The 12,588-nt window shown below is 31.0% G+C and overlaps 1 protein-coding gene across 1 annotated transcript in view; it reads left to right on the forward strand.

The window, feature by feature from the left end:
• The first annotated feature begins 4,058 nt into the window (after positions 1 to 4,058).
• Positions 4,059 to 12,588, forward strand: part of LOC145328824 (protein amalgam-like) — a 46,195-nt gene continuing 37,665 nt past the window's right edge. Inside the window, exons 1-2 of the mRNA XM_080172728.1 lie at positions 4,059 to 4,156; positions 7,764 to 7,825. Of these exons, the coding sequence (XP_080028854.1) occupies positions 7,774 to 7,825 (52 nt within the window). The 5' untranslated portion in view covers positions 4,059 to 4,156; positions 7,764 to 7,773. The remainder of the gene's footprint in view (positions 4,157 to 7,763; positions 7,826 to 12,588) is intronic.

Below are 12,588 nucleotides of genomic sequence, written 5' to 3' on the forward strand. Positions count from 1 at the left end.
TGTAAGTAAATTTGTAGAAAACTGCTTGATACAGGATAATGATTATGGACATACATTTTTAGGACTTGATTATAGAGTTGCTTCGCTTTTAATCTTGTACTTTAATGTCCCAGGAATCAGTATACCAAAAATCAGACCAATCGGATAATTAGGTCACATACAAATTTGTTGTTAAAAATGTAAAAAAATCAACATGTTTAAGATGGACGTACGAACATTCTGGTCATGGTTATAGAGTTGCTACGCTTTCTAAATCGTACCTAACTATTACAGGAATCACCATGCAAAATTTGAAATCGATAGGACAATTATAACATGCCTAAATTAACGAAAAAAGCTATTTAAAAAAGTAAAAAAATCAACATGTTTGAAATGGACGTACGGACATTTTGGTAATGATTATAGAGTTGCTACGCTTTCTAAATCGTACCTAACTACTAAAGGAATCACCATGCAAAATTTGAAATAGATAGGACAATTATAACATGTCTAAATTAACGAAAAAAGCTATCTGTGACGGACGGACCGACGGACCGACCCTAATTATAGAAAAGCTTCGCTTTTAAAAGTTACATAGTAAGAACAAATTAAAAACCAATGTGAAAAAGAAATCTACGAGTTTATTCCTAACAAATCTTTCCGTAGTTTGAAGATTATCTTCCCGTTAGAAAATCTACGAATCTCCGATAATTTCCCGTTCATGCCTCCGTCAATCTATCCGTTTCTCTCTTTCTTTTCCCTTCTCTCTCTCTCTCTCTCTCTCTCCTCGTTATGTTAAAAGTCCCTTATGGAAGAATTTAGAAGGGGTGTTTATATTTTTCTAAAACAGCAAATTTTACCAGAGTTTAAACGTAAAATATTTATAAATTTTAAAGCACAAATTGATATACAAACTATATAGTAGAATTATTTCAACGTTTTTTTTAAATTTTACATTTTAACCACAAACGAACTTTTTTTTACAAAAAAACTAATTTTTGATGCATAGTTTGGGTTAAGTAAGGGTTAGTATAGTCCAAAAAGGTATATATCTCAATAGGTAGTTTTTTTAAAAATTTGGTTAAGAAATAGGTTTAAAAAATATTCCTGTATTACTTACTAGCGGCTACGCCCCCTAGAGGCCTCTAGGGGCACTTGAGGAGGAGAGAGTCGAATTTAATAACCCATTTCTTTTTTGGGGGTTTTGGGGGTGTCCCACCCCCCAAAAAATAGTTATAAACCTTCCCGGGACCTACGAGAAGCTACCTTGTTAAGGAGAACCCGATCGGTTCAGCGGTTAGCGAGATCCTGCGGTACAGACACACAAACACACAGACATCCTGTTACTTTAGTATAGGGATTGACATGCATATCATAGTTTTACTGCAGGGAATTAAAATACTTGTTTCACAGCTAAATATTCTTTTCAGCTGTTTTAAATGGTACAACGTTGGTAAACTAAAGGGATATCTTACAATAGTAAATTGACATTCTCCAGAGAAAGACAGAGAAAAATAGAAAGAAATAGAGAGAGAGAGAGAGAGAGAGAGAGAGAGAGAGAGAGAGAGAGAGAGAGAGAGAGAGAGGGAGAGAGAGAGATAGGACAAGTTGAGATAAAGAGTAAGAAAACAAATAAGATGGACGAGAGAGAGAAAGAGAGAGAGACAGAGAGAAAGAATGGTTTTGTCAGAGAACAAGAAAGATAGGGAAAGAACAAGATAGATAGATAGAGAGAGAGAGAAAGAGAGCAAGAAAGTAGGAGAGATAAAAATTCTTTAGTAACGTCGGACACATGGTTTTGTCCAAAACTATGAAAAGGTAGAAAGATCATGTTACGCATAACAAGAAAATATTACTCAAAGTGAAAAGTATTAATATGAAGGATTATTCTTTACCTTTAATTTTTTTTCATAAGAAATGTATCAAAAGGTTCTTAAGCAAGTTAGAGGGCCAAAACGAATCTTTCCTGAAAATTACTACCAATACTAAAAAAAATTTACTTATCCAAAAAATACCATTTTACTAGAGAGAGTGGACAATAAGTTGTTTATTCTCCAAAGTTTTGTTATAAAGTTTTCTTATTCGTTGGCTTAACAACTTTGGGGACCTTAGTGTATTTTGATTGGTTGTTTGAAGTTAAGTGTTTAATAATTTCACTCTACAGAAGGGGTAATTTTTTGTAGTATCATTGGATATGTACATCAATTTATCGGCAATTGTTCTATACCTTTAGATCTCTGCCAATTTACTTTTTTTATTTAGATAGTCGTTTATTTAAGTATAGCCTTTGCTGACTTTACTGGGTTTTATTTGCTCTTGTTATTGCAGCGCTACTAAAGAACCTAATTGTCTAAATATTTATTATCTATTTCTTATTTTGTTTTGATATTGTAATTTCTTATTATTTATTTTTCTTTTGGTTGTCTGTGTCACTTTTTAGTGTTTATTAATCAATCAGAAATCAACTAAATATAGAAATAATAAAATTGTTTTTTTTGACAGCGCAGATACTCTACAATTACATCTTTTCATTGTTCCCTGAAATTGTTTTTTTATCCTTGAAAAGAACGGTGCATATATTACTGTATGGCTTCGTAAACAATTAATATCCACTAGATTAGAACCAGTTTTAAGCAAGACTGAAAATTATATATCGTATTACAGACAATTTTCCACGAGTATTAAGGTAAACAATACCATTTTTTAGACCTGGCCCTTGGCCAAATTACCTTTTTCACTAGTAAAAAATTATAGGTTGAAAACTTGCAGCTAGTTTTAGCCAACCAATAAAGATAAAATAAACCAAGGTGTTAAGCCAACGTAGAAGACGAAGAAAATCCCTAAAAAAATCACCCTGTTACGTCATAAAAACGAAGGATTATCCATTTATTTTTAGGGGTTTTCTTTCCCACTCCTCCTCTCTCCACGTCATGACGTCATTGAGAAACTTTCTTCGTCTTCGCCAACGTATAAGACGCTGTTTTTTGGAAACAGTATAATTTGATGTCCGATGTCCCCACCATCCCCGTTAATTTTAGAAAATTTTAATTAAATTTTATTGTTATATTTATATTTCTTTTATGCTTTTTCATTCGGAGAGAAAACACTTTTATAATATTTTATTATTAAAAAATTAATGAATTTTTAATTTATCAAAATTCTGCCTAAAAAATCTATTTAAATCTCTTTTTATTATATTGACAATAATGAATCTATAGAAATTTGAAATTAATAACTAAAGTTATTTTCTAATTTAAAATCTTTTTAGCAAATATCTCACAATTGGAATTTTTGAATAATCAGCTATTCATTAAAGTTATTGAAAATTTTTATTAACAAATTCTTTGTAAGTGCGAGCTCTAGATACTCTTTATCTCATATTGTCTGTCCATCCGTACAGCACAGCTTTGGTTTTCTCGGCTACCGTTAAAGATTAACAAACAAATTCTAAACAAATTAAAACCAATGAAGAATGAAAAAACATTATTTCTAGGTTTAATTGGCTTCCAACTTTTTGTCTTTTCTTTATCTAGACGCTGTAAATTGAAAATGGAATGGAGGAGCAGTAATATGGCCTAAACCCATCCCAAGAATTTAATAGACGTAACAGTATAAAAGTTTAAACCATCCTCAGCCCTATAAGGTTCTTCATAATGGAAAACTTATAATATGCAGATTTTAAAGGACAAAATTACTTTATTATCTTCACCTTCAATAATTAAGTGGGAGAATTCAATTGAATTGACCTACCATTAGAGTAAAACAATAGAAGGAACCTCCCCATCGCAACCACCTTGTGCAACCCTACTGTTGGGTCATTGAAAATCAACCAATGGTGTCGCTTATATGAACACAGTCAAGTAGCCGAAAATAATTTAGAAGCAGACGAAAGAGGTCATTCAAAAAGGAAGGGAGGTAGCTGTCTGTATATACATCTAAACTATAGATCTAATGACCTACCAATTATTCTGCATCTAATATTCAGCATCTGTTAAAAGCATAACTACATAAATAATAATTGGGAAAAATTTTATCATCAACTATTATTCTGTCCCTAAGACAGATTTAACTAACAAACAAGAAATAAAGTTTCAGAAATTATGTTACTATTAAAAAGATGTTTAATGATGAAAAGTCAAAACAGCATGAAATAAACAGAAATAAAGTTATATAACAGGTAATTAGATTCATTTAAAAAATATAATTATGCTTATTTAACAATAGAGTGATTTTCAGTAATCGATATTAGCGTAAACAACAAGCAGCAAAATAAAGATCCTTTCTTGATGGTAAAAGAGTCAGCTGTTTAATTATCAAATATAAAATTTCCACTGCCAATGCCATCACACACTTTTTAAATTCATTGAATAAGACTTTTGTAAAATTTTTTTTTAAATCTAACGATTTGGTTGTCTGCTAATATTAGGAATGAATTTAGAACCAAACAGAAGTGTGGCATTAATTGGGTATTAAGAAAATTTTAATCAAAATTTGGTTATGTAGATACATACATAGATTATTGGCATGATAGAAATTTAGACTCGCCTGGGTACATTCTTACAATAACAAATTAGAGAAGTAGCTATAGTGCCTATAAAAAAAATAACGTTATACAATACAAATGACTAATGATAAGCAAGTAGACATTTTACCATTGGTCCATTGGTCAATTGTTTTACGTCATTTTTTATTAGGTACTATTTACTGCTTTTACTATTGGAAAACAATATATGTATTTGTGACAGATACTACAAATATTATAACCGTAGTTTTATGAGATGTTCATACATTTTGACATAAAAACATACATTTGCACTTATGCTGGTTGTAACAATGGCAGCCTCCGAAACACAGATCATTGAGATTAAGCTTAATCATCATGGCAAAGAGAAAAGAAAGTTTTGAAACGAGTTCAAACTTATCCTAACAATTCTTTCAACTTCCCATCCTCTTTATTTGGAAAACCCTGATTATCATCTTTATATTCATTCAGTAATATAGAGAAGCTTCGCTCAAAGCTTTTTGGATAATCTTCCCAGCAATCATATATAAAGTTGACTTTCTAGCAATAATGGTTTTGGTAAGCTTTATAAATTGTTGACATCCGCACGGTGTACGCTACGGATGGACGTATTTATGGAACTAATCCAAGTCTAGAAAATGTTTGCTTTTAAAAATGGGTCAAATTTAAAAGGTAGAAAATATGATTTTGAAGGATATATATACTTGAGAGAGAGAAATCTTTTAGAATTTTTCCTATCCTAATTAACTCGAGTTTGGGAGAAGAGTTTAATATTCAATAGTTGGCAGTTTCTCTCAAAAATCCTGGCGTTCTGAAAAATCCCCCTCTAAATGATTAATAAAATAATCTTATAAAAAAATCTCATTAGTGTTTTACACTAGGTTAGGTACAGAACACAGGGTAGCTCCGCAGGGGTAAGGAATAAAGAATAGGTTGTTTTGACAAATTTTAAAATAAGGAAGGATGGTTTTTGGGGGAAAGCACCAAGGAGTTTGATAAATAGAATGATAGGAAGATAGGATGATCTGTTGATTATTAATGTTAATCTATCAAATATACGACTGTAGTCATTAGGTTATATTTACAAAAGCGTTTCAAGTTAGATATAGCTGTTTATATTAGCCTATCAATAATACGTTAGTTAAGACTTGTTATATTTGTTAGTCGATATAAACCATAAGTAGTTAAGCATTCAAAGGCAATGTAGTCATAAGAAGCTTAGCAATTTATAAAAGGAAGCTAAAAAAATAATATAGAATATAAAAAAAAAACATTTTATTTGGAAGGTTTTCCTGGTGAAAAGGTGCTTTCAATCAAAGTGCCAGCACAGTCCCCCCCCCCCCCAACCCAATTATTTTTAAAATAAATTAATATAAGATGTTTCGATATTTTCTTGTGGGACCGGTAGTTCATTAACCCTTACCCTAAGGGGTTTCCCTAAATATAACCTAACCTAACTAAGTTAAAATACTAACACACGTAAAAACGTATTCCCATTTCTCATATTATTTCAAAATGTTTGACGTTCTGTGATTGACTAGATACTTTGAGGGAGACTGCTGAAAGTGACGTACTTAAAGACCAAAATAATACAGAAGCTGCATGATTGTCCTTAACCCTCATGAAGATAGAAAGATAAAAAGTTGGTTAGAAAGTTGATAGCTAGATAGCTAGATAGATAGATAGATAGATAGATAGATAGATAGATAGATAGATAGATAGATAGATAGATAGATAGATAGATAGATAGATAGATAGATAGATAGATAGATAGATAGATAGATAGATAGATAGATAGATAGATAGATAGATAGATAGATAGATAGATAGATAGATAGATAGATAGATAGATAGATATATAGATAGATAGATAGATAGATAGATAGATAGATAGATAGATAGATAGATAGATAGATAGATAGATAGATAGATAGATAGATAGATAGATAGATAGATAGATAGGTAAATAGATAGATAGATAGATAGATAGATAGATAGATAGATAGATAGATAGATAGATAGATAGATAGATAGTGAGATAGTGAGATAGAGAGATAGTGAGAAGATAATTAAGAGTGAACTTGTGAAAAGATATCTTTGTTTTCAAATTCAATAGACCCCCAGAGATTTTAATAAAGAGAGGGGAGTTTATGATAAAGAACTCGTAATCAAGGTATTAAGGAGACGCAGAATGCTTCAGATTCTAAGATCATGGAAAGAAAACGAAATAGCGGACTTTGTCTTATTTTCATAGTAGCTTTTTCATTGCGGGGCCAATTTTCTAACCCTGCGGGGCACTCATTAACATTTACCTAACCTAAAATAACATTAGAGTTTTGTAGATCAAAGAATAAAAATGATTTTATTTTATATTAATTAGTCTTTTTAGTACATCTATCTAACATTTTTATTTTAGTTTTTAGTTTTCTCTGTTGCTTTCAAAGTGTTCCTCATAGAGATCTAAAGGGATAAGACAATGACCGATAAATTGATGTACATCTCCAGTAATGACACACTAAATTACCCCTTCTGTCGATTAAAATTAGTGGTATAAACGTATGAACACTCAACTTAACCAACCAAACATTCAAAAATCAGTAAAAGTCACCAAAGTTGATAAGCCAACAAATAAGAAAACGTTATTACAAAACATTGGGGACTGATGATTACGCTATATTTGCTAGAACCCTCCCTTCCACTCTGTTAAATTTTCTATAGGAAGAAAAGGAAACGAGCTCGTTAACGATGTTAAAAGTTTAATAAAATATGTTAATTAGCTTTTACATTTCTTTAAAAATTTTCTGATTATTATTTTTTAATGTTTAAAACACAATATTCAAATTCTACTAATCAATCGTATTTACAATAGTCAGGATGTTTGTGTGTCTTATATAAAGTAACAGGATGTCTACTGTCAGTTTGTACCGAAGGATCTCGCTAACTGCTGATATGATTCTCCTTTACAGGATAGCTCCTTATTGGTCCTGGGAAAGTTTATAACTATTTTCGTGGTACTCTCCCGAAAGAAATCACCCCTAGAAAAATTAGCCCCTCCCCCCCCCAAAAAAAAAAAATATTAAATTTTTAAAACTTGAATCAAAAATTTTACTCTTTTTAAAAATTTAAATGAAAAAAATTTGGCTACCGAATTCAATTCCCCTCTCCTTTAGTGCCCGTAAGGGCATCTAGGGGCGTCGTCGCTGTTCATATATATAATAATGATTTATCTAATCCTATCTATAAATATATTTGATATTTTTAGGTGTTCAAAAATGGGACCAAATCTACCTCTTTTTACCATTTGCTTCTTGCTATCGATTCCAGGTTAGTTTTTGCATTCAGTTGTACATAAATATCTCTAAAATGGCTCTTAGTTGGACATCTTGAGGTGTCCTAAGACATTTTTTTGTTAACATAACAATCTACTTGTGAAATGGTTAGTCATTATATAAAAGTAGCATGATATGTGTCTGTGTGTGTGTCTTTCTGTCTGTTTGTAACGAAGAATCTCGCTAACCACTGAGCCGATATGGTTCTCCTTTTCTATATTGCATCTCAGATTACTCGGAAAGGTTTTAGGAGGAATACCACCTTCACCCATCCCCCTTTTTAAATTTATCTCTTTGAAATTAAAGATGGGGTAGGTTTTCCCCCTCCCCCCAATTCAACTGCTCCTAGAAGCCTAGATGGGCGTATATAAAATAACTTTTTAAAAATTATGTTGGTTTGTTTCTACTTCGCTTCTCTAAGACTTAATTTAAATTGTTCTTGTTGACATCTAACGATAATTACATACAGTTTGAATTCAACAAAGCGTTTGATACTTATTATTTCATGTATTAATGGTCTTAAGAAAATGAGCAAACAGATATGTTACTTAAAATTAAAAGAAAATGAAATCATAAGGATTTTCATTCCTCAACTACTGATTGTTTGCAATTGCTTATTTTTTTCCAATTCTCTTTCAGTTCTTCGTAAATGATTCAATTTCATTTTGTTTTTTTATTTGAGAAAAAACTAGAGATTTTTACACCAAACTATCACTTTTTATCATATTTGTTTTCATTTTTGTTATTTTCCGCCGTTTAAACATAAATAAATTGGATTACAGTTGATTCTTTTTTGTTTTGTTATAATGAGAAAAAAATGTAACATTTTTTGTATTTTAAATGTTTTACAGATCGATAATGTTTTTAAATATTTTTTATATATAAATATTCGCTTTACTTATTATACGTAATTACAATACGAGATAGCTGTTATTGCTGCACATTAAAGTCATTGTTATTTTTAAAATAGAATAAAATTTTCAATTTTGCTTCTTTGTGTTTAAGCATCCTTGATGTATTCTCTAAAGGAACACATATGTGTTTTTCCAATATGCATTTTAAACTCTCTCCTTTTACTTAAAACATTTCTTGGGTAGAATCCTTTTTTATTTATATTGACCCCCAACCCCCTTTTATAATTCAGTATTTATAGAGTAGCAAGCTACTATATGATTTCAAATGTTCGTCTGTCTATCATCTAAAACGTTTTTGTGATATTCTCAGCTCCTTTTTAAGATAGACTGCTGAGTTTTTTTTTTCGGTGAAGTTTCTTCATGTAATATACTACTAATTAAGTCCGTTAGTCTGTTGGTCATGTTACAAAAGCATTTAAATTATTATATCATTTTTTTCCATTTATTTGTAGAGGGACAAAGTGACTCAAAATCAGCCATGTGACGTCATAAAATTATGTTTTATTCATCTCTTTGAAGGGATTTTCTTTCCCACTTATCTTCTCATCTCCCTCATTTTTATGACGTCACATGGCTGATTTTTGAGTCACTTTGTCCCCCTACATTTATTTGCCACCTCTCTTTTTTATCTTCTTTCTGTTTAAAACTACTTAACCCTTACAGATCGGGCCCCAATTCCTACCTTATTAGATCGGGGGGGGGGGGGGGGGGGGGGGCTCTTGGTGCCCCCCCCTCTATCTCCTGGTACAGATAAAATCGTAAAATTTTTTTCTGGTGGTTTATGTGTATTTTTAGAGAAAAATACTTTTTCTAGTCATAGCGGTCAGACCGCTCCTTAGCCGCTTTTTAGCGGCCAGCAACTAAATTTTAAAACAGCTGTAGAGCGGCCAATTTTGCAGCTAGGATGACCAAATTTTAGGACGAACTTTTATTTTTCATAACAAAAAAATTTCTTTTCTGATCATCCCCGAAAAACGGCAAATATCAGAAACCGCCATTTTCGGCGGTTACGGCGGAAAAACGGCGGTAGGCGGCGCAAATTAATATTTTTATCTGTTTATTATTGCTCAAGGATTTACCAAAAAAAGATATAGGTCTCTAGCTGTAATAAGATATTTAAGATATATGTCTGTAGTAAAAGCCGGACAAAAATCGGTCATAAAGTCGGTCAGGGAGCGGTTAAACAGTCTTATACTTTCTACCTTATACACAAACCACGACCGACACAGACCAGATATCCTAATAAAATCAACTCTTGCCGACGTATAATTACTAAACTAAAAAGTCATAAAGTTACAGCTCTCCATCTTACCTACAAAAAAAATGAGATTGAAAAAACTAGAGGGGGGTGGATCTTGGAGAACCCCCCCCCCCCACCACCACCCGATCTGTAAGGGTTAATAACTGCTCTAAAACTTACTTTGTCATTCTCATAAGTATAACTAGTGTGTGTAAGTTCGCAGAGAGGGACGGAACATTGGGCTGTTTATTACACTAGTCTCCAATTTTTTTATAATATCGTTTCCTTTTTTGTTATCTTAACAACTGTTGGACTTTTGATTGGTTGGTTCATTAAGTTGAGTTTAATCTATGAAAGGGGTAGTTTTGTAAATCATCATTGGGGATATACATTATTTTGTCGGCCATTGTGTTATCCCTTTAGATCGAGTATAAGTACGTAATACAGTGTATTTGTACAAATGGAAAGTAAATTTTATTGTCATTGTGGTCCAATTCACTTTTTTAGGAAATTTATCAATATACTTTCTGAGATTCAATTTCCAATAAGTTAAAAATGGAAAACCATTTTTTTTAAGGTTTTAACTTATTAGAAATAATTTAAAACAACAATTATCTACCCCCCCCCCCCCCCCCCCCACCTTCTTAAAAAGCTTGGACGTCCTAGGTTAAAATAAGATTTGGCAATTAATGTTTTATTTAGATTTTCAGTTTAATTCAAATATTTTTCTTAGTTAAAAGTAATCAAACTTAAATTACAAAAATAAATAAAAATGGACAAATAATTACTTTTCTATTAATTTTTCATGGTATTAAAGGCAAAATTTCGAACTAATGTATAGTAAAATATATATCTGCAATTGTCGTATCTCTCATTACTTCTTAACCTTTAGAAAGACATAATTTCAATTTAAAATAAATCTGTAGCATTAAAATTTGTCAAGTTTCATGTTTTACTTGAAACATGACTTTTCTAAAATATTTAAATGTCTACACTCGCATGTTAAGGGTGGACAAAAAAGCAAGAATTTTTTTTATTCCAGATCAAAAAGTCCCATAATTGCTATTTCATATCACTGGCCTTCTGATGATTATATAACAGCTATATTTACAGGCATCTTGAAGGTTAAGATGATAACCGATAAATTTATTTACCCATAGATGAAAAACAAAAAAAAACCCTATTCTAAAGAGTAAAATTGTTAATGGAAATATTTGAAAATTGTTAGTTAATCAATCAATCTTTAAGTATTTTTGAAAAAAAGTGTTTATTAAACTAGTATAATTAAATGTTTTTTTCTCTTTCGTTATAATTTTTTACAGTTTTTAAAACCTTATGTAGTCCTCTGTAGTCTGTCCGTTTGTCTCGTAAGATCTTGCTAGAGATAAGCATATACCGCTAAGACTAAGATAAAGCCACTAGTACCCTATAGTTCATTTCATTATTTTTTGGACACCTCGTGTAAATGATGTACAGAGACATATAAAAGTAGTGTGTAGATTGTCAGGGAGGAGGGGAAGGACAATGACAGATAAATTAATCTTCTCCCGAATCTAACATACCATAAAGTAGTCAGTCATGGCAGCTTTCATTCATTACTTTGTCGTCAGAACTGATGACATGAGAGAAAATTACATATCGAAAACCATTGCATTTGATTTAATTCTTTGTTGTCTAAACATTTAGAAATATAACAACCATAAATGATCTGATTAAAGCTCTTAACAGTGCCAGTAAAAAGGGGATAAATTAAAAAAAAGTTGACTTAAGTATCCCGAACGACATAATATTAGAATAATGAACTATTCTAATATGACGTCATATCCCGAATTTCTTAATATGAAGTCATTCGGGATACTTCGGCTAAAAGTTTTTCTATTTATCCCCTTTTTTATATGCATTATAAATAGCACCATGTCATTTAAATATTACCAAATATTCGTTGTTTAATATGGCTTGAAGACTTCGCTAATCATCTAATTTTGATATTTTAAACTTAAAGTTTAACTTTTTTAAAATTTGGGGGTTGTTAATTTATCCGCCATTGTACAATCCCTTCCATCCTGGTGGATAATAAAAGATGTAAAATGGTGGACAATGAATTATTAATATCGGCACCAGTTTAAAATACAGCGTGTCATAGACATTTATATTGAAAACTTTAGGGGAAAAATTTTTGTCTTGTGATTGTTTTAAGCTATTTATTTTTAGATTAAAGTATTTTACTGCACCCCCCCTCTCCTCCCCTATGATTTTAAATCATGCTTTAACCGTTTTTCAATGTAAATAGTAAAACATATCTTATATAAAAAAAACAACATTTTTTAATGGTAGAAAAGTTATAAGCAAACTAGCATTTCAATTACAACATTGATTTATCTTCAAAATGGTTAACCAAGTACTTTTACCTTTATTTTTAAATTTTTTAGTTTCTTGGTTTTTAAACTTTTTTGGCGTTCCGTTCAGTTTACAATTTAAAGACGAAAGTATAGTAATATTTTTTCATGAAACATAATTTTAGAAATTTATTTTTCATAGTATGATTCCCTTTCCACGTAAAAATCTGTCACAGATTTTATATACATTTTCATTGTTTAAAGTTAA

Source organism: Acartia tonsa, chromosome 9, assembly GCF_053477335.1.
Source record: "Acartia tonsa isolate MP-2025a chromosome 9, ASM5347733v1, whole genome shotgun sequence".
In the NCBI taxonomy this organism is placed as follows: Eukaryota; Metazoa; Arthropoda; class Copepoda; order Calanoida; family Acartiidae; genus Acartia; species Acartia tonsa.